The sequence below is a fragment of the Ruditapes philippinarum genome, unplaced genomic scaffold (genome assembly GCF_026571515.1).
Source record: "Ruditapes philippinarum isolate M1 unplaced genomic scaffold, ASM2657151v2 ctg23_1_1_1_1, whole genome shotgun sequence".
Classification (NCBI taxonomy): Eukaryota; Metazoa; Mollusca; class Bivalvia; order Venerida; family Veneridae; genus Ruditapes; species Ruditapes philippinarum.
The window spans coordinates 230,049-256,042 of NW_026864815.1; the positions used below are offsets into that span (position 1 = coordinate 230,049).

At 32.9% G+C, this 25,994-nt stretch overlaps 2 protein-coding genes across 2 annotated transcripts; both read right to left on the reverse strand.

Moving 5' to 3' along the window:
• Positions 1–2,349: 2,349 nt before the first annotated feature.
• LOC132726930 (origin recognition complex subunit 4-like) lies at positions 2,350–17,134 on the reverse strand. The gene is made up of 13 exons (XM_060712344.1): positions 17,002–17,134; positions 14,014–14,175; positions 12,419–12,509; positions 11,375–11,450; positions 10,808–10,893; positions 8,371–8,419; positions 6,234–6,382; positions 5,513–5,686; positions 5,196–5,282; positions 4,510–4,618; positions 3,626–3,721; positions 2,939–3,003; positions 2,350–2,612 (listed from the first exon to the last, which is right to left on the reverse strand). The coding sequence occupies exons 2-13, from the start codon at positions 14,163–14,165 to the stop codon at positions 2,424–2,426; spliced, it is 1,323 nt and encodes a 440-aa protein (XP_060568327.1). The 5' UTR covers positions 14,166–14,175; positions 17,002–17,134; the 3' UTR covers positions 2,350–2,423.
• Positions 17,135–20,598: 3,464 nt separating this feature from the next.
• On the reverse strand, positions 20,599–25,203 carry LOC132726946 (uncharacterized). The gene is made up of 5 exons (XM_060712360.1): positions 24,367–25,203; positions 23,112–24,057; positions 22,433–22,602; positions 21,496–21,722; positions 20,599–20,999 (listed from the first exon to the last, which is right to left on the reverse strand). The coding sequence occupies exons 1-5, from the start codon at positions 24,484–24,486 to the stop codon at positions 20,819–20,821; spliced, it is 1,644 nt and encodes a 547-aa protein (XP_060568343.1). The 5' UTR covers positions 24,487–25,203; the 3' UTR covers positions 20,599–20,818.
• Between the last annotated feature and the right edge of the window lie 791 nt (positions 25,204–25,994).

Genomic DNA, 25,994 nt, shown 5'->3' on the forward strand with positions numbered 1-25,994 from the left:
TCATCTCTTTCAAATGCACGCAGCTTCTCTGCAGCGTGTGTTACTCTCTGTACCCCGCTTCTATGTCTATCAATCCGTATCTCGTCACACCTACATCGCGGAGTACGTTACTCTCCGTCGATCCCAGTTTTCCCCTCTTTGAATCTCCTCTGAAATGTCCGTCATTCCTGCTATCCAACGATTGTATTTGAAAAGCACCGAGTGCGAACGAGATTTTTAGCCATTTCTATCATGACGCAGATTTAAGACAAAGTGGGGCATTTTATCTTCCCCAATTATAATAAATAATACTTCTCGGGACAATTTGTGCTCATACAAATGTGTTTTAATTTGTGTATGTTAGTATTAAAAAGGTCTAATTCAGTCGTGTAAAGGCGGACGTTTATATGCGATTTAAACCATCTTGTTTCTGATTGTGGTTCAACTTTACTAGCATATATTTCCACAAACTAATTGATCTAAATTCAAGGTACTTCTTAACTTCTGTAGGTGTTCTAGCAAATCTCACGATCAAACATGTGACGGTCATGATATGCACTCCTTACATTTAGGCACCTTTAAAATGTATTTTATTTAATCACATATACACTTAAAACATTAAATTTCCGAATCTCGGCTTAAGTTGATTTTAGCATAAAAACTAGCATGTGTTGGAATCAATGGTAAGTGATGGAAAGGCAATGTGACGTTTTAAAAGAATTCCCGCCGACACTATTGAGAAACGTTGCAACTTTAACCAAATATCATCCAAAATGAGTAGGATAGCTTTAAATTCTTAAGATAGTCAACCTAAAAATCAGATGCTTGTTATTATGACAAATCAAATACAATGTACCTGTATATGATTTACTCCAGTGTGTGGGCAGTAAGTTTGTGGTGACCTTATATCAATATTTTATTAAGCTGTAGGCAAACAAAAGAATTTTTTTCTTTGGTGGGGCAAAAATTTAATCAAATATTACAATTTTACGTTTTTTATTCAAATTTAACACATCTATATGGAATTTACAGAAACAAAATCTGTCCAAATCTAAGACTGATGAGAATAAACATTAAATTGTATGAACACATGTAGATCTATATAAAGCAATTTTGAGCCACAACCAAAAATCATAAAATTAAATGAAAGTTAACTGGTTCATTCTTTTTTATAAAAAAATATACAAATATTTTAGTTATAATGTAAGTTGACATTAGTCATCCTAAATTACATGACATTACTTTAAACTAGATTTCTTTTAATTTATTTATAGCAAAAACAACATGTCATCAACTACATATGATATCATATAATATCAAGAGTATGCAATCATTGGTAAATTCAGGTAAAAATTCAGGCTCCCATTTCCTGTAAAGCTGAAGCATTTTTCTTCAATACAGCACTGGAAAGTCATAAATTAGCACAGGGCTTTTTCCACAGGTAGAGAATCATTGAATGGTACCCGATCATTAAATTTGCGGAAAAAATAACACGATACTGTAGCAAAAAGGAAAGACAAAACTTGATGTAAATTGAATGTTAGAGGAAAACTGCAGGATTTCCATGAGTTTTCCTGATAGGAAGCAGTCTATAAACAGCCCATGTTATTTAACACTGAATGATTATATATATATATATATTAAACTGAGTGAAGTATTGTTATTCACTGACCAGAATGTAAAAGTAGTTTTATTTCACAATTCAAAAATATACATATTTCAAACTAAATGAATTCCTGCCTGTATCTTACTGAATGAAGTTCTATATCTCACTGAATGAAGTTCTGTATTTCACTGAATGAAGTTCTGTATCTCACTAAATGAAGTTCTGTATATCACTGAAAGCAGTTCTGTATCTCACTGAATGAAGTACTATATCTCACTGAATGAAGTTCTATACCTCACTGAATGAAGATCTGTATCTCATTAAATGAAGTTCTGTATATCACTGAATGAAGTACTATAGCACATTGAATGAAGTTTCTTTACCTCACTGAATGAAGTTCTATACCTCACTGAATGAAGATCTGTATCTCACTGAATGAAGTTCTGTATATCACTGAATGAAGTTCTGTACATCACTGAATGAAGTTCTATACCTAACTGAATGAAATTCTATATCTTACTTAACAAAGTTCTGTATCCCATTGAATGAATTTCTATATCTCACTCAATAAAGTTCTTAATCTCACTGACAGAAAAACATTATTTCACTGAAAGAAATTCCATATCTCACTGAAAGAATATTTCCATGTCTCACTGAATGAAAATCTTAATTACACTAAATAAATTTCTGTATCTCACTGAATATATTTATGTATCTCACTGAATAAATTTCTATATCTCACTGAATTAATCTCACTGAATAAATTTCTACATCTCACTTAATAAATTTCTGTATCTCACTGAATAAAATTCTGTATCTCACTGGATAAAGTCCTATTTCATACAGCGAGAGAACATGAGGCCCAATGAGTTATTTCTGTAGGACAATTAGGATATTTCTGGAGTGCAGTGAGAATCTGTGAAGGATGTATTAATAATGACATAAGTCTGTATTCTTTCTGAACCTTTGTTCCCCCACTGTTATCTAATGGTTTTACTAGCTCTAAAGCTATCAAATGCTCAAAAGCCTGAAAAACATAGTAGTTTTATTATCTTCAAAACTAAAACACTCTAAAAAAAACAACACATAATTTGTCAATAAAATATGCAACATATATTCTTAACAGTCATAGAAGTTTTTAATTATAACCAGTTAATTTAACTTTGATCAAAATGATAAAGAACTGTTCAAGTGACTTTGAATAAGGGAGACAACACATGACCTCACACAAAAAAGTACTACAGAGTACTTTCTTATACACTAGGATATATTCTTACTTGAAAAGCAACTTTACTACATGTATTTATGTTTCTATAAAGTATAGGCTTATATTTGCTTTATTTGCATACTCACTTTCATAACAACTGGTTTCTCAAATACTTGCATAGAGGATCTTCTTTGAGAAAATTTCTGATACTCTAAATAAACATAAACAAATGGTGAATTATAACTGATAATACCTTAAACATGCATTTTAAACACTTACCCTGCTGAAACAAAAAAAACTATAAGTATTTAGTCTATACCACCAGTACAGACCAAGGCCAGCCTGCAAACCCATGCAGCCTGACAGGCTACAAACTATAGCTCAGCAAACCCATGCAGCCTGACAGGCTACAAACTATAGCTCAGCAAACCCATGCAGTCTGACAGGCTTCAAACTATAGCTCAGTTTTAGTATTTTGATATTAAAATCCCTTAAAAATTTGAATGGACTGTTCTAAATTCAAAGCAGGGCAAATCCATTACACAAATTCAGCAGGTTAAGGTTTAAATATTAGCAATAAAAGACAAAGCATGGGTTGGGTATGTTACATCTGAATAAAGCAATACCTCTCTTTGTTCATAACTTACACTTATCAACATTTAACAGACTACGCGTCTAAACTAAAGTAAATTTCTGATTTTACATTTTTTATAGAATAAATACAAAATAAACATTTTACCCACTGATCGGATTTCATATCATATGAAAAGAACAGACTTTACTTATGTAGCAAAACCTTAACAATACAGAATATTAATGTAAAAGAGACTCACCTTTATAGACCATTTCAAAGTTAAATGGTTCACCATCATAAATATCTCCCAAATGTTTCATAGAAATGATCAAACACAACTCTAATATAGATACTCCTGAAAAAAAAAATGAAATCTAGTTTTATTCTTCATAATATACATTGATTTTGTAAATATATCCACTTTCTGTACCTGTTATGAAGACAACCTGTTAGGATTTCTGTTAAGTACTGTAGGTAGCAGTGTAGGTCTATACACCTGGGCAATGAAATATGTTTTTGATGACAATTTGTTGCCATTCAAACAGTTTGTATTGATTTACTCATGGAAATATACATTACACATACAAAATTGTCACATTTATCAACATACATATAAAACAGACAAAAATGAAACAAAAATACTTATAAAATTAAGAAGTATGTTTTTTGCTACCCTAGGATTGCCCATTAAGTTAAAAGCTTATTTCCTTCGTTAGCCTTATACTCAGCTATCAAGGGCATATTTGTTAGTTAAATGTATATTTTACTGACATAGTAATTGTTAAACTTTCTAAACATCTGCTGATGACAAAACCCTAAGAGTAAGAATATCCTAGATACTTTAGAAATATGAAGTTTCCATGCAGGATTTAAAAACCTTCACAAAGGTGTGGGGCAAATATTTCAAAGTGCACATCCATGATGTCTTGACTATTAGGCCACTAAACATTTATACAATATTCTGAGAAAAAAAAAATAAAATAACTAAATAAATAAATAAATCCCCTAATCAGATAAAATATCAACTTTTAACAGACTACATAAATTTTATAACTGAGTGGTTTTGGTGTGTGGCCTTGAATTACATGTCCATAAAATTCCTATAAAAATAAATACTGTATCTGAATGACAGTGTACACTAACCATGTAACATCGATGCCTTGGAATCATTAGTTATCATTCTCTGAGATTCCTGAAAGTCTGCTGCCTTCAGTTTCGAATTATCTTCACTTAGATGACACACTGGGTATGTCTGAAATTATGGAAGTGACACAGATACAGGTACACAATGATTTGAGCCGCGTCATGACAAAACCAACATAGTGCATTTGCGACCAGCATGGATCCAGACCAGCCTGCACATCTGTGCAGTCTGATCAGGATCCATGCTGTTCGCTATCAGTTTCTCTACTTGTAATAGGGTTGGTAAGTGAACAGCTGCATCCTGATCCGACTGCGCGAGGCTGGTCTGGAACCATGCTGCTCGCAAACGCACTTTGTTGGTTTTGTTGTGACGCGGCTCATTTGTCATGGCAAAATATTTTATGGATATTCAAGTTATCAGATAAAAATTAAAACTTTACTAAAGAAATTTTGATTTGTTTACTTTTTTGATGCTTGAAGCTAAGTTCAAGTCACTTTTGTTTTTATTGTAAATGTTACATACCAAACCTAAAATGTTTCAACCACATTTAATAAAACGAAACACATTTTTAGAGTTCGAACTCTCATTACTTTTAATCAATAAATACATCTTGAGTATATTACTTCAAATTCTGACAGATTTTGGTTACTCATCAAGTGTAATAATTATTGTAGAAATAACTTACCAGGAGTTGTTTAAGGGCACGAACATCTTTACTGTACTCGTATTGTCTTTGTAATATGTCAACAACACTCTTATCTTCACTTAGTTCCTAGAAAAATTATTTAAATTCTTATAATTATGATATTGGATTCTTTCATGTCAAGAAGCTATCCAGCTAGCTAATGGAACGTCGTTGGTTCTACTCAGGTGCCCGTTCTGATACCATTATGGACTGACATAAATATTGGATTTAGAAAGTGGCACAGCTGATAAAATTAGATCATGAGAAACAAATACTGCTGCCAAGTTTACACAAAATGAGGTAGTTTTTTCTCTTACCTTGATATGTTTGTTCCAGTTTGCAGCAACTTTCTGGTCTGGAAAATCATCTTGTAAACTTAATATGACAGTAAACAAGTGCTGATACTCCATAAATGTTAGACTGTTAAACATGTGTAGCTGACGATGTGAGAACCGAGACTTTACACGCTTCTCTAGTAACTCTATTACATCCTAAAATAAAGGGAAGTAAATATAAACAAGGGAAGTAAATATAATCTTTAAAATAATGTGAATGAAAGAGAGATATTATTTGTTGGACTTAGAGTCATTACTATTTTCTGCCATAACTAGTGAAGGAATACTTATGTGCCATTATCAGAATCACAGACTGCCATCTTACCATGATAATGAGAAGTTAAGGTGGTTGATGCTCAAAAACTGGGATAGTAGGTTTGGGACAAACAGGCATAACAAGTTAACAACCATGTCCTACATTTGACAGCAGCACTCTGTCAAACAGTGGTTAACTCTGTCAAGCAATGGTCAACTCTGTCAAGCATTGGTTAAGTCAGTCTAAAAGGGGTTAACTCTGTCAAGCAGTGGTTATCTCTGTCAAACAGTGGTTAACTCTGTCAATCAATCGTTAACTCTGTCAAGCAGTGGTTATCAAATACCTCAATGTTCCCACAATTATAAGGGTAGGGCCCCTTCCCCAACCTGTGAAAAAGCCCTGGATTACTTTGAAAAATAACAATAAAGACATCTAAGGGATACTTACTAATCTACAAGTTACACCAAGAACACATATTGGGGTTTGAGCCGACTGTGAGATGTCAAACAAATTATACAACAACGTCTGATTTCTGTGAAATGCAAATAAATCAAACTCATCCAGAACAAATAGAATAGGCTTGCTTGACTGACTTCCTGAAAATATAAAATATACATGTAATCTCCATGATAGGTTGGAGCCTTTAGCTCGAAAAAACTGCCTCACAAAGGTCACACAGAAGGTACTATGATAAAGACTATCTCAGAATTAAGACCAGTAACACTGCATACATGCCATATCCCCGCCGGGGGACAAAAAACCCGATTATTGACCGTGTCTCCCGATCTCCCGCCGTGGGATCGAAATCCCCCGATTTTCAAAAATTTGAACAACAAAAAAATTAAAGCATCATTTTTACCAATAAACATAATTTAACTTACCACATTTTGGATACATGTTTTAGTTGTTATTTATTTTTGCTTAAAACTGGAAAATATCAAAATAATGATGTTGTAGAAATGCTCATTTTCATAATACAAGAGCGATCAGTAATCACATGTGTCGCCTCATGATGGCCAATTTCATGTTGGGACAAATTTTGTGACAGACGGACAGACAGACGGGCAGTGCACAACAAGACTTGGTACTGATCATTCCTGTAAAGTTTGGATAAAATTGCACCAGTAGTTTATGAGGAGTAGTCCGGACAAGCTTTTGCGTATCTGGCAACACACAGAAAAAAACAACACCTTTTTATCAAAGGGCCATAACTCGGCCAAAAATCATTCAACCGGAAAACCCGTGCAATATGCGCAAGGACTTGAGCTACAGTTCAATCCTGTAAAGTTTCATTGAAATTGCATGAGTGGTATAAGAGAAGTAGTCCGGACAAACTTTAAAAATAAAAATTATTAAAGGGCCATAACTCTGACAAAAATCATTGAACCGGAAAATGCTGACAATATGCACAACTATACTTGGTACTGATCATTCCTGTAAAGTTTGGATGAAATTGCACCAGTAGTTTATGAGGAGTAGTCCGGACAAGCTTTTGTGTATCTGGCAACACACAGAAAAAGAAACCTTTTTATCAAAGGGCCATAACTCGGCCAAAAATCATTCAACCGGAAAACCCGTGCAATATGCGCAAGGACTTGAGCTACAGATTAATCCTTTAAAGTTTCATTGAAATTGCATTAGTGGTATAAGAGAAGTAGTCCGGACAAACTTTAAAATTAAAAATTATTAAAGGGCCATAACTCTGACAAAAATCATTGAACCGGAAAATGCTGACAATATGCACAACTAGACTTGGTACTGATCATTCCTGTAAAGTTTGGATGAAATTGCACCAGTAGTTTATGAGGAGTAGTTTTGTGACGGACGGACGGACGGACAGACAGACAGACGACGGAGAAGTGATCCCTATATGTCGCCACTACTCCGTAGAGGCGACACAAAAATGGGGGAAATTTAATTATATGTTTGCATCATTTTAAGATTACGACTGGTTTGTGCTTGCTTAAAAATCCCCCTACTTTTGGTCCAAATCCCCTGCTTTTTAAAGCCAAATCCCCCTATCTGGGTGGCTGGAAATATGGCATGTATGACACATGTATAACTAATTTTAGACAGCTCAAATCATCCCGTATAAATAGTTATATATAAAACAATCAACAAAGATTATTTTACAGCTTAATTACTTCCTTTGATTCTTATAAAAATGAATATGTAACTTTACAGCAGCCATGTATATAGGTAATATTAACAACACAGTTGCCCAATGTATTGAACATTACAAACATTTGCAATTTTTAAAACTTCTTTTGTGAAGATATATATTTATTCATAATGCCACGTCTTATAAAAACCAACATAGTGCATTTGCAACCAGCATGGATCCAGACCAGCCTGCACATCCACGCAATCTGATCAGGATCCATGCTGTTCGCTTACAAACCCTAAACAAGTAGAGAAACTGATAGCGAACAGCATGGATCCTGATCAAAACTGCGCGCATGCACAGGCTGGTCTGGATCCATGCTGGTCGCAAACACACTATGTTAGTTTTGTCATGGCGCGGCTCATATAATTATTGATAACAAAGATGTTTAAGTCACATTTTTGTTTTGTTTATACATACCACTTTTCAGAGCTTCTAAAAGGAACTGCAACGTTTCAGCAAAAGATCCCTGTAAAATAATTGTTCAACTAGAAATGTGTCATCATGCCACGGATGCCCCCGCATGCAGCCAAAATTTCAGATGTTATTATATTTAGTTCCAAATTTGTTTGCACAAATTATTGTTTTCATTTTAAGTTCAAAGCCCTTAAAACTTTTCAATGTTAACACAAACCATTTTCATACAATGTTCAAGGCACTGAAATTATTCAGTCTTATCCTTTTGAAAATAGCATATTTCATATTTGTAGCCAAAATAATGGCTACATACATTTCCACAAAAGTATGAGTGCTGAAACTGAAAGTTCAAAATTTTTTCCAATATTCAAGAAAGATAAGTTTGTCCAAAATCATTGAACCACGACCAAATTCAAACTTAAACTGCCTATTCCTAAGATGTATCTATATTATTTTCAAAGTGAAAGGGACATAACTCTGCCAAAAAATCATCGAACCATGACCAAATTCCAACTTGACCTGCCCATTCCTTTGACATATCCATATGTCAAATTTGAGTTGAATATGTAATACTGTTGGGTAGATAATGAACAGAAACTGTAAATTTCATATTTTTTTCAAAGTGAAAAGGGCATTACTCTGCCAAAAAATATTGAACCATGACCAAATTCGAACTTGACCTTGGCATTCCAAAAAAATATCCATATGTCAAATTTGAGTTGAATGTGTTGTACTGTTGGGGAGATAATAAACAGAAACTGAAAATTTCATATTATTTTCAAAGTAAAAGGAGCATAACTCTGCCAAAAATCATCGAACCATGACCAAATTCAAACTTGACCTGTATTTTCTCATGACATATCCATATGTCAAATTTGAGTTGAATGTGTTGTACCGTTGGGGAGATAATGAACGGAAACTGAAAATTTCATATTATTTTCAAAGTAAAAGGGGCATAACTCTGCCAAAAATCATCGAACCATGACCAAATTCGAACTTGACCTGTATTTTTTCATGACATATCCATATGTCAAATTTGAGTTGAATGTGTTGTACCGTTGGGGAGATAATGAACGGAAACTGAAAATTTCATATTATTTTCAAAGTAAAAGGGGCATAACTCTGCCAAAAATCGTTGAACCATGACCAAATTCGAACTTGACCTGTATTTTCTCATGACATATCCATATATCAAATTTGAGTTGAATGTGTTGTACCGTTGGGGAGATAATGAACGGAAACTGAAAATTTCATATTATTTTTAAAGTAAAAGGGGCATAACTCTGCCAAAAATCATCGAACCATGACCAAATTCGAACTTGACCTGTATTTTCTCATGACATATCCATATGTCAAATTTGAGTTGAATATGTGCAACCGTTATTAAGATAATGAACGGAAACTGATGATGACGGAATGACAGAATGACGGAATGACGGAAGGACGGAATGACGGAAGGACGGAATGACGGAAGGACGGAATGACGGAAGGACGGAACAGGGTAACACTATATGCCCCGGCCATTACATGGCGGGGGCATAAAAATAATTAAACAAGAGGGTCATGATGGCCTTTGATCACTCAGCTTATGCTCTTGGCATTATGATTTCACACAAGAAGACTTAAATGTAATTTTCCTATGTAAGTCTATAAAATCTTAATGATCCCTGGTGCTTTTTGCGGTCAAGTGAGCTAAAAAAAGGTCAAAAGTAATCTTTTTTCAATATAATAAGGGTATATAACTTTAATCAGTCAAACAATAGCATAAGGCTATGTTAGGTATGGACAATATGCCATTAATATGCGATTATTTTTGGTCAAAACTGCTGAAACATTCGCCAATTTCTTTCACCTATAGATAAGCAGTATAGTTTTTATAGCTAATCTGACTTCTGGGACAATATCCCAGATGTTTGTGAAATTATGGCATGTATGACAAAATTTAATGTCATATCTAAAGTTACAAGACCTACAGTACAATATTTTTACTATCTGGCACTGAAACCATTAAAACAAATCTGGTATGTGTAGAGATTTTTCAAGCATTCTTCGGTCAAAAATGGCATACTCTCTACCAGGTAACTGAAAAATAAATAAATAAATGAGACGCGTCACGACAAAACCAACATAGTGCGTTTGCGACCACCATGGATCCAGACCAGTCTGCGCATCCGCGCAGTCTGATCAGGATCCATGCTGTTCCCTTTAAAGCCCTATTACAAGTACAGAAACTGATAGCGAACAGCATGGATCCTGATCAGACTGCGCGTAAGCGCAGGCTGGTCTGGATCCATGCCGGTCGCAAACCCACTATGTTGGTTTTGTCGTGACATGGCTCAAATACTTATTAAGCTCATATGAGAATGTTATGTCTTGTCGATTTTGGATTTACCATTTTTTGAAATATGCTTTCTTTGACAATAAAGTTAAAATTACTTACAAATACTTTATCACCAACTGTGTTTTCTAGATGCAGCTGTCTAGTGATCTCTTTTAAAGCTATTTTATCATTTGTCTGTAGCAAACCTAAAATAGGACAATTATTAACCAATTTATCCATACATCAGTGTACCTTTTCTGAAAACATCTAAAACAAGAGCTATAACAGACGACAGGGAAGCTCGACAAATAAAATACTGGAAGCAGTTAGGAAGACAAAACTGCTCTCTATATAATTTATATATAGTCAAGCTAAAAATTATGATTTTTTTACTATAATAACAGCCATCTTAATCTATGAACTTAATAATAAAGAAACCAAATTACAGAATGTTAGGTATGTATACTTTTGATATGGCACTTTTTATTTCTGAGCCTATTACATGAACATGACTTTTGTAACAATTTTGCTATGCTGTGTAAACAGTGGAAGAGAACTCTTTAAACTTCATTTTGACTTCTACTTACTGCATACTTAATGGCTGAACAATTATCTTAATTAAAATCAATACCTAAACATAGATAAAACCCTGAATTCCATAGATTTTTTTAATAAAGAAAAACATACCATTTAAATGAACTTGCAGTAAATTTTCTTTGATTTCTTTACTCTGGAGAAGTTCCTTTAGTACACTTTTAATTAGCTGAAAGTGAATAACATTTGTTTATTTGACAACATAGACATCAGCAGTGTACATGATAAAGTGTCAGGTATAGAAGATGTGGAAATTGGTTAGATCTGAATAAATCTGGTTATGGGTTAGATCTGAATAAATCTGGTTATAGGTTAGATCTGAAAAAATCTGGTTATAGGTTAGATCTGAATAAATCTGGTTATAGGCTAGATCTGAATAAATCTGGTTATAGGTTAGATCTGAATAAATCTGGTTATAGATTAGATCTGAATAAATCTGGTTATAGGTTAGATCTGAATAAATCTGGTTATAGGTTATATCTGAATAAATCTGGTTATAGGTTAGATCTGAATAAATCTGGTTATAGGCTAGATCTGAATAAATCTGGTTATAGGCTAGATCTGAATAAATCTGGTTATAGGTTAGATCTGAATAAATCTGGTTATAGGTTAGATCTGAATAAATCTGGTTATAGGTTAGATCTGAATAAATCTCTGGTTATAGGCTAGATCTGAATAAATCTGGTTATAGGTTAGATCTGAATAAATCTGGTTATAGGTTAGATCTGAATAAATCTGGTTATAGGTTAGATCTGAATAAATCTGGTTATACTGTAGAGCAACATCATTTGGCAGACAAATGTTTAAGATGAAAAAAAAAATAATTCATTCATTCCATGATAGAGAAATGTTATGAATAAAGCTAATAAGTTTCAAACACTACTGTTAAATGAATATCAACAATCAAATATATTCTTTGTATTGTACATGTCCTATTTGCTGCTAAGTTAATAACAAAGAAATCACTCATTTTACTTTTTAATCCTTTGTTGGGTGTCAATTTTTTGATATTCTTTAAAATCATGCCACTTATATAAAGATCCTTGTAAATGTAAGTATAACATCAAGTAATAGCTTTGTGCCTAACAAAATTTGGTAAAAGATATAGTATACATTCAAACTTGTGTTTGTACTTACCATTGTCTTTCCACTTCCTCTAGGACCAATAACCAGAACAGAGTTACTTTCCCCTGATGTGACAGTTCTCTTTATCAACTCCAGCAATTCTCTAAAATACAATACACTTTACAGTGAATTCACTTAATTTCATGGACATGAAAATTTGTGGTTTTGTCACAAAGAACATTTTTGTGGGTTCTTAAATTCGTGAACTGTGTATCTTTATGGTAAAATGTAAATAATGTTACAGCAGTAACCTATCTACAGAAACCACGAAAATAAGTGAGCCATGAATAATAATGATTTTGCAGTATTACAACATCTGCTGCTCCAGGCAGAAATTTTTCCAAATTTTGAGGCATACCCCAGTAATGGCAAAGTCTATGGAAAAAACAAAATTGTTCCTATAATTTTGATATAAAAAAGTGGACATTTATATCATGCATATCATTCATTATCTTTATCATCATTTTGGAATTAAAATCAAATGCGGTGAATTTATTTTTGGCAAAATTGAAGTCAACAATATATGAATATACATGTAACAATATTTCTGCTCATTTAATATGAAGATTCAACCATTCTGAGATTTTCAGTTGTGATGATTTGAAACACATTATTCTCAGATTTCATTTTTTTTTTTTTTTTTTTTATGTCACATCAACACGGTATAGGTCATATCGCGACATTCGCGCTTTACTGGTGGAGGAAGACCTTAGTTCCCCTTCTGTGCATTATTTCAGGCACGAACAGGCACCTGTGTAGAACCACTGACGTTCAGTAAGCTAGCTGGATAGCTTCCTTACATGAAAGAATCCAAAGTCCCTGTAGGAATTTGAACCCACAGTGGTGAGGGGCAAGTGGTTTGAAGTCAACGACCTTAACCACTCGGCCACAGGCGCCCCTCCGATTTCTATAATGGCTGGCCTAGTCCCAGCCAAGAGCTGTCTCTAATGTAAAATTTCTGTCAATTCTCATTGCTTGATAGAAAAACAAGAGCCTGGATAATATAGATTTTTAAAAGTTAAAAATGGCCATAATTCTATTAAAATCCATATTAGAGTTAATATGGGCATTGTGCAGTGACCTCCAATTGTGCTCTCAAAGGTGTGAAGTTTTACCCATCCCTTCAGTAGTTTTGGAGATACCAACATGAATGCAAGAATTTTTTTAACCAAAATGTGACACTGACACCAGGGTGAGTACAATGGCTCTCACTATTCTTCTTTTAATCAATCTAAAAATATTTTATCTTTTTAGTGGAAACTTCAAACAAAGAAATGACTGAATATTGAACAGTGAAGACCATAACCTACAGCATGTATGTGCTGATTGACCTTGGTCTGTACTGGTTGCATGGTTGAAATGTATGGCTGCCAGCAATCCTAATTTAATAATGGGTTTGCCACCAGCATGGATCCAGACCAGCCTGCGCTGATGCGCAGTCTGATCAGGATCCATGCTGTTCACTTACAAACCAAGTATTACAAGTAGAGAAACTGATAGCTAACAGCAAGGATCCTGATCAGACTGAGCAGGCTGGTCTGGATCCATGCTGGTCGCAAACGCAATATGTTGGTTTTGTCATGGCACAGCTCATTTAAAGTTATTACCTTCTTTCTTTTTCAAATCCACAAATTTCTGGTGGCAATGAACGGTACCCAAGTCTTTCTCTAAGGGTTGTCTCGATCAATGAAATTACTACCTCGTCTATTTCACCACTGCTGTCAGCTACTCCTGCCCTCGACTTTCTGCTTTTGCCCATGTTTGTTTATCTTAAAATAAACAATTTATATATATTATCATTCTGATGTTAATATTGATCATTCATCTTTGATAATGCTCATGGCAGCATAACTGTACGACAAGACATTTAAAAATTTCTTTTCAGCTTTCATTAGAAATCTTCAACCCAGTCAAGCAGCGGCACTAAATGTATAATTTTGTTGAAATTTCATACAAATGTCCATCATATTATTTTTAACTCATTGAATAACTTTAATGGAGTAGATCAATATTTGGGTTTATTTGGTTAAAAACACAACAATACGAATATGTAGGCCTATATTTGGGTATGTTTGGTTATATCTTGCTGAAAGAACATCTTGTATTCAGAATTAAAAACAGCATTTTTTTAGTACAAAATATTCATTTTTAGTATATTTGGGCAATATTTGGGTATTTTTTGCTACCCCCAGAGGCATCATGGTCAGCTCGGCCCTAAAACGTACTCGGGGGCCCCCAAGTCAGCTCGGTCCTATTCCAACTCGGCACAGGTCAACTCGGCCAACTTTTCAATTTATTAATATATTGGTTTGTTTTATCACTCTTTACTGTTGGAACCAAATAATGTGTACATTGCTATTATAACCAATTAATTACCACGTGTTTGACAGGGTACAGTTTAATCAGGTTATAATTATGATGAACGCGATCATTCAAATTTAATTAATGACCACCTGCAACTAATTAGAAGCTTTTGATAATAAGTAAACACGTTTTATTTCATATTTTTTAAACAAAAATCATCAAAGGAAACACATTTGCATTATATTCATTTTTAAAGAATCTGCATGAATAAACTTAATGAATTTCTTCTAAATAAACTTAACTGTTTAATGCTGCAGAAGTACAATGTACAATTATATAAGATATCTCTTATTATTCATTTAAAATAGCTTGCCTTGATAACATGCAAGTAAACAGAAAAAAGTTAATATGCTAAATGTTTTTTGTTTTTTTATAAGTGGGCCAAGTTGACCCATGCCAAGTTGGTATCACAGGCAATCGGTGCGTGGCTAGGATAGTATACATGTACATGACCACGCCCACTTATTTTTTTATAAATATTTTTTTTTCTTATTAATAAAATATTTTTTCATTCAAAATGTTTTTAAAATATCTTATTTTCAATAAATCAACAAAGAAATTTTTTTTAAAAAAAATTCATCCATATATACTATTAATATAGTAAAGGTAGAAAGTTTCGCCAGCGGACCTACCACCAGGCCTTATGTTACCTCCCAGATCTTTGTTAATTGTCAACCAATTTTCACCAAATAAAGTGCAATCTACGCAGAAATGATTTCTCTTTCGAAAAATGTACAATATTAGAACAGTTGGTACGACAAAAGATGGAATTTTAAAGCAAAAATGCACTTTTTGTCTAGGTCGGCCATCGCATGACCGAGCCGAAAGTAGACGATTTTGAACATAAATCGATCTTTTTCTAAATAACAAACTAATGTCAGTGCATGCAAACAGTTGAAACAGAAAGGGCAGCTATAATACTATCGCTTACCGGTCCAAAGTTAATCCAAAACGTCTGTAGGTACGCACTTTCGGTAGTTATTTGCACTAACTTTTTAAATTCCCTGACATTACATGTATACAAATGCTGACCCGGATGTACCTGATGCGTACCGCTTTTCGCATAATAAAAATTGAGCGAAGCTGGGTACCAGCGGGAACCGAGCATGCGTACTTTGAATATCCGGATCAGAATTTGTATACATGTACAATGTCGGGAAATTTAAAAAGTTAGTGCAAATAACTACTGAAAGTGCGTACCTGCAGACGTTTTGGATTTACTTTGGACCGGTGAGCGATAGTATTATAGCTGCCTTTTCTATTTCAACTGTTTGCATGCACTGACATTAGTTTGTTATTAAGAAAAAGATCGATTTATGTTCAAAATCGTCTACTTTCGGCTCGGTCATGCGATGGCCGACCTAGACAAAAAGTGCATTTTTGCTTTAAAATTCCATCTTTTGTCGTACCAACTGTTCTAATATTGTACATTTTTCGAAAGAGAAATCATTTCTGCGTAGATTGCACTTTATTTGGTGAAAATTGGTTGACAATTAACAAAGATCTGGGAGGTAACATAAGGCCTGGTGGTAGGTCCGCTGGCGAACCTTTCTACCTTTACTATATTAATAGTATATATGGATGAATTTTTTTTAAAAAAAATTTCTTTGTTGATTTATTGAAAATAAGATATTTTAAAAACATTTTGAATGAAAAAATATTTTATTAATAAGAAAAAAAAATATTTATAAAAAAATAAGTGGGCGTGGTCATGTACATGTATACTATCCTAGCCACGCACCGATTGCCTGTGGTTGGTATAGGGCCAAGTTGAATCTTTACAAGAGGGGCCCAGTCAAGAGAAGAGACAAACAATCATCAAATTCCTTCCTATGGTGCAAGAGATGCAGACCGAAACCTGCTAACAGACGGAGGGATGACCAGGTTCATAACATTATATGCAGATAATTTTTCGTGCATAACAACATGTGTGCAAGTTAAAAATTTCAGAAAACCCTGAATTAAGCATTATTTTGATTTAATTTATATAGAAAGGGAGATTTCAGGAGTGCTTTCAGGAGTCTAAAAATGAACTCCAAGTAAATGCATAAAAATGTGTACCCATGTAACAAACATCTGCAATTATCAAGTAGGCATATTACATACATGATCGCGAAATCTAGTTACATATTTAAATAAACTTTCCATAACTGAATTTAAAAGAAACAAACAGAACTCTTCACATAGTAAATGTATAAATTCGTCTTTGTCATAGGAATTTGAAAACTTACACCAGTTTTACTTGTATTTTGAACGCAAGATAAGACAAACAAGTTAAATTTCAGTATTTAGTATTTTTCCCGCAAAATTGGTTCCCTGTTTGGTTGGTTCCTGGTAAATTCCGAAGGTCAGACAGATATATTGCGGTCATACGACACTAAAAACGCATATTTAGTTTCATTCGTAGAATCTTTTGGCCTATGAACAGAATTTCTGAGTCAGTAAAATGCAATATACTGTACAGGTAACTTGTGAATGGTTGGCAAAATATATGGCGGCTGATAAAATGATAAATTTAGTAATTTTATATCAAAGTTATCTTTCAAGAAACATTTTGATATTTTACATCATTAGAAAGGTCTGTAAACTCATATTTTATACAGTACAGCAAAAAATAAAAAAATAAAAACTTTTTCCTTTTGAGTTGGTAAAGTGTTAAACTTGGTGCTAAAAAGCTTTTGAAAATACAGTTGAAAAATAGCTGATTTTTCTTTTTAAAGAGTAAAAAAAATGAAAATCCGCTTATATTTCCAAAATAAGAATTTAAAGAATTTTCACGTAATATAAGGATAAAAAAATCGATCCACAAATAAAAAGGTTATAAGAAATTAAAAAATAAAACTGGTGCTATATAATGTATATCGGGCTATAAATATTGGCTCTTTACTGGTAGCAGCTGCTTGTGATACACATGTCATCGTGCAGTGGGCCTAAATATTACGTACGTATGCATATATGGTCTTAGTTAAATAGTATATTTTAAGTATCTTTGTATATTAATTTTATATATATTCATATAATAAAATATTGTTTGACTACACTGAAACATTTTTTTATCATATTTGCAGAGTTAAATGGGCGATAGCCAATCATAGGTGACATACGTAATACTTACCAATACTCACCGGTTAAGTTTAGTGCTGCGACAACAATTACTTTTGATCTTAGTAATGACCATATTTTTTCTTTATAATTACGTACATGTACATCGTTCACGTTACCTTTTTTATCAGGTGATCTTCTTCATTAATAGGTACGTATCAATATCACAATTTTAAGATAAATGAGCCGCGTCATGACAAAACCAACATAATGCGTTTGCGACCAGCATGGATCCAGACCAGCCTGCGCATCCGCGCAGTCTGATCAGGATCCATGATGTTCGCTTACAAACCCTATTACAAGTAGAGAAACTGATAGCGAACAGCATGGATCCTGATCAGATCTGACATGGCTCAAATTTGATTATGTAAAATTTTTGTGTAAACTATTGAAAAGATATCACAACGCCAAAAAATCCATATTAAATAATAGGGCCTAATGTTTGAACTAAATTTACTCCCTGTACTAAGACAGACTTTGTAACATTACCTTCTTGACCAAATATCAGAGATATAGCGAATTTAAGCGACCAAAGATTGAAAAAAATATACGTTTTAGAGCGTTTTACCTATAGAACTTTCCTACAAAATTTAATTTCGTATGTACATTCTCAATATCTGCTCCAGCGTGACCCCTTACTTCCGCACAATAATTACAAGAAAATAAAAAAAATGGGATAAAGGTAGTTCTTATTGGTTGTGAACAATGAATAAATTATGGAAAGAAAACCGAGCATGTTGAGAGATAGTCTGTTGCGTGTGATACTAAATCCCACGCCAAGATATTTAAATGACTGAACGGTTTAAATTCGCGAGTTACATAATATAAAAAAAGTCATACGATGTGTGACGACCGTTTTCGAATATCATTATCTCCATGACTGTATTATAGTTAGCCTGTGCCATTCAGTACTGATTGTAGAGATTGAGGATCATGTGCAAATAATGCACCGTCAGCGAATAATCATTAAAATATTTTTACGTCATCAATACTTAAAATACCATTTAGTTACTACATTTGTAATAATATTTTCTACAATATCATTCAGGAAAAAAAGAGTATGCTGGGTCTCACTGCTTTATTCCAATAAAAGATGTTACGGGATTCATAGAATTATACAGGATTACAGATTTTACAACTAAGTACACTTATTAGCTGTAATAAGTTATGTGAATTAATTTTTGTCACAAACTCACTCGATCTATTCCCCCAGCATACAGTTTCTTTTTCATTGATGATGTTTTCGATATAATAGCATGAAAATGAATACACACTCATGGGCTGATTTAGATTTTTTAAAATCATATTGGTTATCTATGTAATCTGAATTTTTGTCTGCCCATTTAGTAAGTCTAGTTATTAGCATCTCAGAATATATTTTTGATAAAATATTATTCAATGTGCAACGAAAGTTTTTTTGGCCCAGCTGTTCCTCTTTTGAAAATCGAAACTATTATACTTTGTTGCGAACTTTATGTGAAGAAACCTTCGGTGAATAATTTATTATACAACTGAAGTAAAAAAGCGAAATTATATCAAAAGTGTGTTTGAATACTTCGGCTATTAAATGATATGCACCCGGTTTTTTTAAGTAATTAAAGCACATGACGGTATAAGATGTGTTTTTTAGATCTAGTGTAAATTTATAGCGGAAAATCCTGTCTGATATGTTAGAATTAACGGATGATTTTCGGCTAACGCTCGTACATGCTATCCAATATGCTCTACGCTACTCTGACATAAGTAAGTTCTGATACGTTTCATTCGCCGGGCAGTTACTCGTTAACCTTTTACTTCATATAGACGTGTTTTGACGGCTTTTCGACCCCCCCCCCCCTTTTGAGGCCTGAAATAGTAAAAATTACCCTATTTAGTCCACAAACACTGTTTTTCGATGGTGGAAATGTTGATTAAAAAAGTGACCACTTTTTCGGCGCCGCTCCTCATCCAAAAGGTGCATTATGGGTTGCCAGAAGGGGATGTGCCCCCTTCTGTTTGGGGGTTTTGAAGGGGGGCGGTGGTCCCCCTCATCGCCAAGAAAATTTTGGACTTTAGAGAGGCTAAAATGACCCCAGGTCGATCATAAGGTAATGTGTAACCAACACGGAAAAGCCTTTGACTCTATCTCAATCCATTGAGAAGTTGCTGCACTTTGAAATCAATTTTGATGGAAAGAAATCAACGCAAAATAGTAAGTTTTGGCAATTTTCAGATGTCCCCTCGCTGTCATGGTAACATGAAATTTAAACCTGAGCATGTTGTTACAAAGGCAATGGTCCAGTCAACATTTGTGCCAAGTTTGATTAGTATTGAAGCATTTTTCATAGTTTCATAGCAGTTTGAACTTGTAACAGGAAGCTTTTCATTGAAAACGGCCATTTTTCGCAATATGATCATGAGGGAAAGGATTCATTGACTACCCTAAAAAGTATTGGTTCTTACATGAAAATTATTCGAATTATACAACTTTTAAGAAAAATTTCACATGCAGACATTGACAATGATTTTGTACAGGGTATTAGGACGAAAATCGTTATTTTGTACATGCGTTTAAATTTTAAGTTTCATTTGACTTAATTGATATATGAAGGTCGTTTAATACCAACAATAGTTCCGGGCTATTAGTTCAGAGAGTAATTGGTAATAAAACACTAAAAGAAGGGGTATTTTAAATTGGACGGACTTATTTTTTCGTAAAAACGACATAACATAATTCTATGTATAACATAAACGCTTTTAATTATCAAAATAATGATACTTTAAGATATAAATAATGCATTAATGTAATGCAAATAAACATAGCGATATACATGTATGACAGATGCAACATGTGAACAATTCTTTAACTTATATGTTTAATATATTGTCTACAATTTGCAGACTGTTCTATTATGAGTACTTAAACGCCTGGATAGAACTCTATACATAAATACTAGTAAATATATACTAAGAAAGATGTAACGTTTTTTTCATCTCTAAAAGTTTATCCCTGATTCTGCCTAAATACACTTTCATAGTAGCATCTTTGTATTTGCGTCGGTTGGTGAAACACGTGTCAGTTGCTATCCATTGTGACCGACACTTCCGGTAGTGGTATATCACAGCAGATTTCGAAAACAAAGGTACCCTTCAAATAAATAAATAAATAAATAAATAAATAAATAAAATAAAATAAAATAAAATAAAATAAAATAAAATAAAATAAATAAATAAATAAATTTAATAAATAAATTTTATAAATAAATAAATAAATAAATAAATAAATAAATAGATAAATGAAATATAAATGAAAATGTAATGTAAATGAATGAATGAATGAATGAATGAATGAATGAATGAATGAATGAATGTTATATTATATTTTACATAGAAATGAATAAATGAATGAATAGTACACTGTACTTATATAGAAATCAAAAATTTGTCTGTAATTATTTGTTACAAAGAAATGAATATTTTGAAACCTAATGTAATTTTCTTGAACATTTGTTTAACAATTCACATAAACAATTAAACATATACATAAATGTTAGTAAACTATTGTGAATAGGACAGTAGAAAAAGTTCTCGAAGAGCAGTGGTTTTACAACGAAAGAGGTACTAATTTATATATTGGCACATACCGATTATAGTCTTTCAAACTGTGGAAACCATGAGTCCAGACGGATGACAGGTCTATTCTTTCTGTTACTAATATACTCTTTCGTCTATCCCAGATAGGATGTGTTCTCAATGTATAAGCCCCAATTGTAAAATCGGCGTTCTGGAAGGTTTTATTCCAATCCATTACAAACAGAGAGGTCATTAGAGTGAACCCTGCAGCGTTCTTGTACTCTCCCAACAGTTTTTCCTGATAATAGATGAATTATGTTTACATATAAAACTAATGATAATGTTTACTCAGTAATTCAAAATCTATACAAGGCCCATTATGCACCAGAAATGCTTTTATTTCTCTAAAGCTTTTTATTTTTGATGTACTTTTATAGTTTCCAAAAAGATACTCATCGGCCAAATGCCTGATTTATCTTTTTTTCTGTTACTATTTTGATAATTAATACATTAATAGTGATTTAGTTCTTTGTATGGAAGCTAAAATACCAATTTGTTTACATTTCGCTTCTTTTAAAACAATTAATTTTGTATTTAGTGCTACTTTCTACAGGTAACAGGCATCTTACATGCTCTTAACCATTATTTATACTTTATGAAATTTATGTTTGCCTTTTCCAAAATTTTAAAGATTTATTTGCTTCTAAGACAAAATGTGCCATGATAAAAAGGCAGAGACATAGTTATGTTGCGTTTGTCTGGCTAAAACATGACAACATATAAATAACTGCCGTGATAACTGTAGTGTGGTTAAAGATTTATGGTATTGTTATATTAACTCTAATTGTGTGCATATATAGCTAAGTTTTTTCCGAACATTTTGGTATTGGATCATGTTACAGCGCGGTAACCTTTGTCAGTTAAACGTCAGAACAGCGGCATATAAATCTTCATAATAATAAAATATGAAAATAATAAAAAGCATTTTCTTTTTAACAATATTATTACCATCATAATTTTATAGCTTGTTTGTCCAAATTTAGGCATGATGAATTCATCAACATCAATAATAGCTATGTATGTGTATTGTCGAAACCTTTGGATACAGTCAAACACCGTTACTTGTTCATCCATATACGCCATCATGTACTTCTGGCCAAGAAAGCGTGGAAATCGCGCTGAAAAGAAGAGGTTTTAAGTGATTTTTAGTATTTGAAATGTTTCATTTAATGCATGCACAAATAACAAATTCAAGGAAACTTTAATTAACATGTGCACTGTCAGTGCGGTTCCAATGTATTTTTAATCAATTGGAATTGAATTTGTTGTGCAGATATTTAACACCATCGAGAGAAGCCCTTCATAGCTGTTAATTTAAATATTTTGTATCACATCGGTCAATAAAAGTAAAATATTAAATTAGAGTGAACATTTTATATATAAATATATATATATGAATTATGAAAAATACAGGTGTACGAAAAGTTTAAATGACATAAAATTTTGATCTTATCGTATTAGAAATTTTTTTTACAGACGTCTATGGGCTTCAAATTAAGTAAACAAAGCTATATATATTTGATTATTTTTGTATAAGGTATTATGATAAGCTAAATATAATAATGACTGAAGATTATATATAAACGATTACTCATAATTTATTAAATTAACAGACACAGATACATACATTTTAATGGAAAATCAAACTCTTTCACGTGTAGAAATCCTTCATTTTGATAATGGTTTAACACATTTATCATCTCCTTGGTAACATTATACGTAAATAAAGAAATATTATCCACTCCGAACGCTTTATTGACCTCGAACCATTCCATCAATCTTAGAGCTGAAAAGTTTCCATAAACAATTTTTGCACACACAGCGAACGAGACATTTTTCTGAGAAGGTGGATTGTGTTCCGGTTCAACTTGAATGTATTCGGTATTTTGACAAGTTGGTTTTTCATTCAATCCTACATAAACTTGTTTTCCTTTGAATGGAACTTCAGACATATTGCAATGGTACTGAACTGCTTGAACTATCTTTATATCAGGGACATCCCAGTAGTTTATTTTAGATACTTCGTTGATGGATGTTGAATTATTACCTTTGAAACAACAAAATAGTTTTCCCGTCTTCGCCTTTTTTCCTTTCCAACCATTTACTGTAACTGTATGCGTTATTGAGTTATCTCTTACTTCATTAGTAACGTCTCCACGCATGTGAGAAGAAATAGCAGATATGTAAAACACGTCGGCAGTTTTTGCTCTAAATACAACTGAATGATTATACAAAGCGACCTGCTCTTTTATCAATTTACGCCATTTGATCAGTCTTTCTTTCTTTGTGGAATTAGTTCCTGTAAGGATATCTTCGTGGTTCACATCTTCTTTAAGATCTGCACGAGAATCATTTGAATTATCGGGATATACATCAATCACCTTCTCTGGATAATCTTCAAGATTTTCTCCCATTTCTTCTTCAAGGTTACCGTCATTTGCACCGTTGGAAATGTTCTTGTTGTAGAAAGATTTTTGGGTTATCGAATAATTTTTGGTGTTTAAATCGTCCTTTTTCTCGTGCATTGATATTCTTAGCATTACAGAGACCGATCTCTTTAAAGAAACTTCATTCTGCAAAATGTGAAAACTTGTTAATACTGATTTCGTTCTTGATTAGAAACAATATCTTATTTTAATAAGTCACATGTTAATTAATTATAAAACCGGTTACAATCCTTTTATATATTAGCTGTATTTAATTTTTATGACACAATAAGTTTATTTATTATATTTATTTATGAAATATTGAGAAATATCGATGAAAAAAATCAGATTTCTGTTTACGTGCCTCTCAAGGCTAAAAAACTTACTTGTTTTATGCTTCCTAAATATAAAAGTTCTAATAACACAAAACTTAATGAATAAAAATAAACCCATTACCTGATTGGATGGTAAAGGTTTCAATTTACTTCCATACCATATAAACAATATCATTGAACATCCAAAATATAGCTTTAGTGCCAAGTGAAATAAGCGTTTACTACTCGCTGTAATCAACATAACTAAAGATATGATATATTTTAGGGTAACGTATTTGAAAAAACGAACATTTCTAAATTGTATCTAATAAATTGCTTATAGTAGACAATTCATTTCCGTTTTGCAGTTCATTGGAGGTCATTGGGAAATTATTTTTCTAAATTGGAAACAATTATTTAACTTAAATGTCTCGAGGGCAAATTAATTATGTTATTTTTCTACCTCAATGTTTGATAAAATGTCGACGATAAGATACACTACACATCATAATATCTAAGTGATAACAAGTCATTTACATATTGCCCTCGGCTTCTTTGATTTATTTCTTTTTGTATAAATTGTTTTATTTTACCTTTATATAACGTTATTTGGAAACCGCCGTACAATTCCATCATGTGACATTATGATTATTTTTCATTGCCAAGTTGAGCTGAATAGACTTGCCTGGGGTTTTCTGGGGGTACAGACAAACTTTTACAGTTACAGTTTCGAAAAAAAGCGCAACAGGTTGACTAATCTATTGTGACCGGTAGTGCACCGTGAAGCTATAGCAGTTAAAGTTTGTTTGTATCGGGGGATTAGCCCAGAAAAACCCCAAATTTGCCGAGTTCCGGATAACATCTGTTGACTTATATTTCAAAAGATTGACTGTTTATAATGGTCACTGACTAAGAGTTGTTATTGATAAATAATATATCTGCCTAAAATATAAAAAGACTGCCCCACTCTTTTATAAAAGGAACGTCACAGGTAATTTCCGACGGATATTTATAGAAATTTCCTTAGGCCACGTGAGTTATTTATTTTTCATGCGAAGTAAATTATAAAAAAGAAACGAATTTTTGCAAAATGTACTTAATTTTACATTCACCTGTTTAATCACTATATGGGAATAATATCATTTTTCATAGATCTAAACCATTTATGAATTGGTATATTTGATTTAATCAAATTTTCAGAATGGACTGTTCAGATATTATTCCAAACAAAACATTTTTTTTGTCAAGTTTATTAACATTAACCAATGGTCTCTTTAGTTATCTGTGTTAAAGAAAAAGGTATTTTAAGACGGGGGGGGGGGCAGCCGCGGGGTGGGATTATCGCAGCATTACTTTCCGAGTGTTTATCTGATCTGCTTATCCGGGCAAAATATTTTACAGTTTATGAGATTCATTCCGTATACACATACACATACACACACGCACGCACACACGCACACAAAATCAATCAAAGAATTTCATAAACTCACAAGGAATTACTGAATTCAAAATGTGACTTCAACATTTGTCACTCGAGTAACAATCAAATATACGTGCAGTCTTGGACAAGACTAGTCATCATTTTAGGGAACAAAGTTAGTGCTAAATGAATAGCGAACAGTGCAGGTCATGATCAGATGGAACCGACGTTCATCTACTGGTCACATACGTAAAATAAGTTTCTGCCAGCAGGCTAAGATACGAACAAATAAATGCAAGATGTAGATCTATTAGTGCATATGTGATAAAGTCAAAACTCTGAAGATCTAT